The sequence below is a fragment of the Caenorhabditis briggsae genome, assembly GCF_000004555.2.
Source record: "Caenorhabditis briggsae AF16 supercontig from assembly CB4, cb25.fpc4366, whole genome shotgun sequence".
NCBI classification, from domain to species: Eukaryota; Metazoa; Nematoda; class Chromadorea; order Rhabditida; family Rhabditidae; genus Caenorhabditis; species Caenorhabditis briggsae.
Window position 1 is genome coordinate 24,085 of NW_025543532.1, and position 6,056 is coordinate 30,140.

At 31.7% G+C, this 6,056-nt stretch overlaps 5 protein-coding genes across 5 annotated transcripts in view; 3 read left to right on the forward strand and 2 right to left on the reverse strand.

The window, feature by feature from the left end:
* CBG22566 overlaps nt 1-2,772 on the reverse strand; it is a gene marked incomplete at both ends in the record, with an annotated part of 4,056 nt that extends 1,284 nt beyond the window's left edge. The window contains one exon of the mRNA XM_045241168.1: nt 1-2,772. This exon is cut by the window's left edge and continues 1,284 nt beyond it. Within this exon, the coding sequence (XP_045097601.1) occupies nt 1-2,772 (2,772 nt within the window).
* CBG22564 overlaps nt 1-6,056 on the forward strand; it is a gene marked incomplete at both ends in the record, with an annotated part of 24,878 nt that overhangs the window by 9,200 nt on the left and 9,622 nt on the right. The window lies entirely within an intron of this gene.
* On the forward strand, nt 2,867-4,267 carry CBG22567 (the record flags this gene model as incomplete). The annotated part of the gene is made up of 2 exons (XM_002649030.1): nt 2,867-3,803; nt 3,936-4,267. 2 exons carry the CDS (start codon nt 2,867-2,869, stop codon nt 4,265-4,267), a joined length of 1,269 nt encoding a protein of 422 aa, XP_002649076.1.
* Nucleotides 4,903-5,307, reverse strand: CBG22568 (the record flags this gene model as incomplete). Its single annotated transcript, XM_002649031.1, has 1 exon — nt 4,903-5,307. The coding sequence occupies one exon, from the start codon at nt 5,305-5,307 to the stop codon at nt 4,903-4,905; it is 405 nt and encodes a 134-aa protein (XP_002649077.1).
* On the forward strand, nt 5,541-5,945 carry CBG22569 (the record flags this gene model as incomplete). Its single annotated transcript, XM_002649032.1, has 1 exon — nt 5,541-5,945. The coding sequence occupies one exon, from the start codon at nt 5,541-5,543 to the stop codon at nt 5,943-5,945; it is 405 nt and encodes a 134-aa protein (XP_002649078.1).

Consider the following 6,056-nt stretch of genomic DNA (forward strand, 5'->3'; position numbering starts at 1 on the left):
GAAAAAGTCTTTCTCAAAATCATTCTTTGCATTTTTTCTTAAATTAGTATTTAGTTCTATATAAGAGGCTAGCCAATTACTTTCTTTAAAAGTAATAACTCTATGAATTTTCTTCAAAATTAATCCATGATCTAAAACTTGCAAAAGGGCTTTATAATGTATTACATAATTTCTCTTTGGACTGAAATCATTTATTAGTTTATTGGTAGATCCAACTCGTTTATTCTCTGGACAGAAAGGTAAATCATTATGTTTATCATGTAATTCTTCTGGATAATCTAAATCTACTTCTAGTATGCAACCTTTTTCTTTTGAAACAAGATCATCTATCATTTCTAAGGTAAAGTCTTCAACGAATTCGAATTCATCATATGGTAATTTCTGACTCATTGCCCATCCATATAAATTATTTGCATCTAGATATAATAAGTATTTTGATTCCTCTTCGGGATTATAATTTGACATATACTTGTTATTAGCTTTCGAATATCTTAGCATGGTATTACACATACCTCCTCGAATACCTTTTTCAATAAAATTATACATTTCAATATCCTTGATTGTCTGTAGCTTAACTCCAGTTTTCTTTAACATAGCATCCCAAGCTAATCCTGGAGAAGTGTAGTACCAACACGGATCTAACTTATATTCTTTGAGAGACACATTTCTGAAAGTTTCAAAAACATCAGCTAATAGTAGCACATCATTAATCATATAAATTCTAGTGTAGTCTTCTAAATTTTTACAATTTGTTTCCTTCCATACTTTCTGAGCATATTTATAACTCTCTTCACTAATATTTTCACCAGATAGAGCATTGTAGAAGTTTTCAATTGGAGGAAGTTCTTCGTTAGAATACTTTTTGAAGGAATCCATAAAATCATATGGATACACACCTTTGCGTCTTAATAGATTAAACATCTTTTCATTCTTGTAATACTTATTAGTAATCACACATTCTTCATCTTGTAGGTTACTGCTGAGATAGTCCAGACTGGAAGGCATAAAACCAAAACTATCTAAAAATCTTATTTCACATCGTTTAGGATTTTTGTATATATAACTGAAACTAATAAACTTTTCTATATTTGCTGAGATGCTTTTAATTTCAACACCTTTTTTCTTCAATAGTTTGCTTGATTCCTCATCACTAATTATATGATGTGAGTCATAGCCTTTAAGATTATGGAAAAATACTGGAATTAAATTATTTCTACGTTTCAAGAAGTTACATGCTTTACATAGAGGTCCTCTGTATAATCCAGTCCAATGATCGTGATCTCTAACTTTATCCCCATCAAACACATTCTCACACTGAGGACATGAATTACAGTTATTATATTCTTTCCACTCTTCATTGGTTAAATTTTTCATTTTCTCATCACCTTTATTCAATAGTCTTGCACATACATCTAAGATATACTCATTGAACTTCAAGATAGTATTATATCCAACATAGCTCTTCATTTCGTAAATACTCTGAGTGAAAGAATCCACAACAATCACACAGAAAGCAGAGGCCTTATGTTTACCAACATTCTCACTCCAAGATTTGTTAGGAGAATTGTTAACAGAATCAATTTTATAGATAACAGATTCAAAATCAGCATAACAAACATATCTATGTTTTTGTGTTTTCTGAATATTAGAAAATTCAATATAATCATTGGGAGGTTTAATCATTTGTAGTGGAGCATTACTCATACAGTCGCCTATATGGTTTTCAAACTCCTCTGCATTGTAAAAGTTATTATGACATCTGATACAAAACTTTGTGCTATAACTGTCTTTTGTTTTCATCAATCTATCTATATTTTTTATTAAGCAGTAATGTCCTTCTCCAGAGTTATCAGTGATAAGCAAAAGATTTATAACTCTATTTAAATCTACTTTACTGTTTTTAGACACTTTATATGACTCAATACGATTATCATCCCCCACATTGTGAGTAACAATATTAACGGCTAGTTTATTCCTTTTCTCAAACTTATCCAGGTCCTTCACTTGGAATGGAAACTCAAAACCCTTAAAGTCAAGCTTAGAAACATGATCTTTATATTTACTTACTCGTTCAGGATTTTGATCCACTGGATATAAGTGTGCTAGAATACACCACATGAAACATTTTTCATCTTTGTTTTGGACATTGACTACTGCTTTCTTATTTTTTATCCAATCTGGGAGTTCAATATATTTAGATCCTGATAATGGCTTAATCTTAGTTTGAGACATTCTTAAACCAATAATTCTGTTTAATCTAAAACCAGAACCTTTACCTTGATAATGTTCTAATCTATTTACTAAATCTAATTTTAATTTTTCATAAAAGACTTTTCTATCATCCGCCGGATTCACTATTTCGCTAGCTGTTTTTAGATGGACTATAGCCTTATCTTCTGTACCTTCTTTTTTCATTTCACACCGTAATGAGACAGATATTTTCACACTATTTTCATAAATTTCTTTCACAATATCAGGCCCTTTCTTATCTAAAAAGGATTCTATAGTTTTAGAATTTCCAATGTAAAAAGTATCTCTCAACGTATCACCAACTTCTTTGTAATCACTAAAGACAGTTTCATCGAAGGGAAATAGATTCATTATTTGAAGATTTGACTTTTCACTAAGTTCATCTATATCCAGCTGTTTGAGTATTTTACGCATTTCATCCACACTCATATTTCTAACATCAACATTGCTCATCCCAGTTCTGTTTCTTACAAGTTTTCGCAGTTGATCCCTATCCATTTTTTTGTAATCAACTAGTTCCATTTATAGAGCAATAAAAGTATCATTTAAAACCTATAATAAATTTTCAGAAATATTGAATAAATCAACCTAAAATCGATGATATTTCCTGTAATAAATGCATTCTGTAGTTGAGATAAATGACCCTAAACGACGTAATGAAATAGTAAACAACTTTTTGAAAAACCGAAAAGAGCATAAAATCAAGAATTTACAAGAGCGATCAGATTTAGAACATGTAGAAGATTATAGAATTGAAGTATTTAAACCTATTTTAGAATCCAACAAAAAACTACAAGAAGAAATAATTGATGAAAAGAATAAAATAGTAGAAACTCTGAATAACTTCAAATCACCTTCGCAACTTTCTATAGGACCTCCATCCACTTCGACACCAAAGACAAATCGTAAAAGTCTCATTAAGCAACCCTCAGTAGTCTTACCTCCATCTCTACCTAGTTCTTCTCCACCTCAAGTTGTAAGTAATCTAATTGTAAGTTATCTTCAAGATAATTCAGATAGAAGTAATGCTGGATACTCAATCAAGTTCAACAAAGCAGAAAAGAAGTATGCTATTGGTAACAAAGACATTACATTCGATCAAAATATTATCAAAGTTAATAATGAAGAATACACAGCAACTGAAGGGTTGATGGAGTTACTACTCAAAAAGTCTCCTGATCTAAACAAGATTACAACTAAAGATTCTTCAAATTACCAAAAAATATTATTATGCTCCAATGCTCTGTACCAAGGTTTTGATAAAGAATCTAAAAGATACAATTCAGATTCTAGTGATAAATGGAAATTCATAAAGTCTAAATATTTTGTTGCTAAGACTCCAACTACAGCTGGAACATCTTCAACATCAGGAAGTTCTATTTCTTTCATACCATCAAATACCAACTCTCTAATTGACTTATTAAGACTATCTATTGGTTCATATCAGGCTGGTAACAAAGACGAGTATAATAAAATTCATGCTATGTTAGATGAACTAGTCAAACAGAAAGTAATCAAGAAGAAAGACTTGGGAGTAATTTACTTGAACATTGGTATGTAGTTCTTATACTTTCTTATACTACTTTATACTTTCTTATACTACTTTATACTTTCTTATACTACTTTATACATACCTACATATTCTAAAATTTTTTCTAATTAAATGTCACGAAAATTAGTGTTAGCCAGAATGTACATTAGTGACCAAGATAAAACTCCTTTGAGAATCAATAAAAGAAAGTGGGTTAAACAATACAATTTAACAACACAAACTCTATACGACGGATTATGGGCATTGGCAAAAGAAATGGATGTCAGTCGATATATTGACAGGAAGCCTCGAAACGCTGTGGTGGATAACGTACACTTGGAGCGTACCCCAGAGTTACAGTTGTATAAATCCAGTTCCGCAATTAGTAGCATGAGTGAATTGTATGAAAGATCTAGACAAAGTAAGGAAACTGTAGAGACTTTTGAAAAGGATGAACGAGAGAATTGTTCTAAAATTACCTTCTGAAACCAGTGAAATCAAAGATGAGTCAGATTTAAAATTTTTAAAAACTCAAAATGATCTACATTTTTTCTATATAAATGCCAAAGATTCACACATTAACTACAACTAGACAAGACGTGGCGAAAGTATTGAAAAATCAAACTGATGATATTCTTAACCAATTAAATACCGACTCTAAAATTAGTGAGTTTCTTGATGAGTGCTTACAAAAACATAAAAATAGTAAACTTTACAAGGATGCTAATGAAATTCATAAGCAATTAGATTTAATTAACAAGTTTGTATCGTCTGGTTATGGCGAAAGTAATGAACTAATACCAATGATTAAAAGTCTTACCCAAAATATCGCACATCTATTTTCTAAGGAAAGAGTGGCTGTTGAGGTAATAGATCAGTTGAATTCAAAACTAGATAAGCTTGAATGTGAAAATTCTATACTCACCGCCAAAATTGAGCAATTGAAATCTCAAAATGAAGCTTTGAAGAACAAAAGTTCTGAAGTAGACTATGGTGTGATCATGAAAAAAGCGCAAGCGGAATTTGAGAAAAAACAAAAACATGCTCTTAACACTTTGAGTTCCTCTTCAGAAAACGTGAAGGATTCGCTATATAGAAGAATTGTCTTTAATTGAAAAAAATTATTTTTCCATCTCCTTTATAAATAATGTGAATGAATTAGATGGTGGATGAACATTCATTTCACTAAGTTGAGTTTTGTTCTGATCTACCTCCTTGATTTTATCGGATCTATTATCAATTTTTTCATTTTTATTATTGGTTGTTCCATTTCTATTTGCTAGATTCCCCCCTACTAACTCATTACATGAACTTGTCACTGCAAACATATTAACTGCTTGAACGAATCTTCCATCATAATCCCTTTTTCTATTATCATCACCTTGACTTGTTGAATATTTTCTAATAGCCTTGTTAAGAGTAGACTTTGGAACATTGTATTTTGTACACCATCCTCGAGGTCCTTCTTTTACACCTCCTACCTTTTCATATGCCTCGTAGATGTTTCTCAGATATTGATTAGACATTTATCTAACATATTTTTCTGAATTTTTTTTTTCGGCATGTTTTTTTTCTCAGAGTCGAGCCTCCCCGCAGCCTCCCCGCAGCCTCCCCGCAGCCTCCCCGCAGCCTCCCCGCAGCCTCCCCGCAGCCTCCCCGCAGCCTCCCCGCAGCATCATCGCAGCCTCGCCGTGAAAAATACTACTGGAAAAACTAGAAAAAGCAAACCGAAAAAAATTCAGAAAAATATGTTAGATAAATGTCTAATCAATATCTGAGAAACATCTACGAGGCATATGAAAAGGTAGGAGGTGTAAAAGAAGGACCTCGAGGATGGTGTACAAAATACAATGTTCCAAAGTCTACTCTTAACAAGGCTATTAGAAAATATTCAACAAGTCAAGGTGATGATAATAGAAAAAGGGATTATGATGGAAGATTCGTTCAAGCAGTTAATATGTTTGCAGTGACAAGTTCATGTAATGAGTTAGTAGGGGGGAATCTAGCAAATAGAAATGGAACAACCAATAATAAAAATGAAAAAATTGATAATAGATCCGATAAAATCAAGGAGGTAGATCAGAACAAAACTCAACTTAGTGAAATGAATGTTCATCCACCATCTAATTCATTCACATTATTTATAAAGGAGATGGAAAAATAATTTTTTTCAATTAAAGACAATTCTTCTATATAGCGAATCCTTCACGTTTTCTGAAGAGGAACTCAAAGTGTTAAGAGCATGTTTTTGTTTTTTCTCAAATTCCGCTTGCGC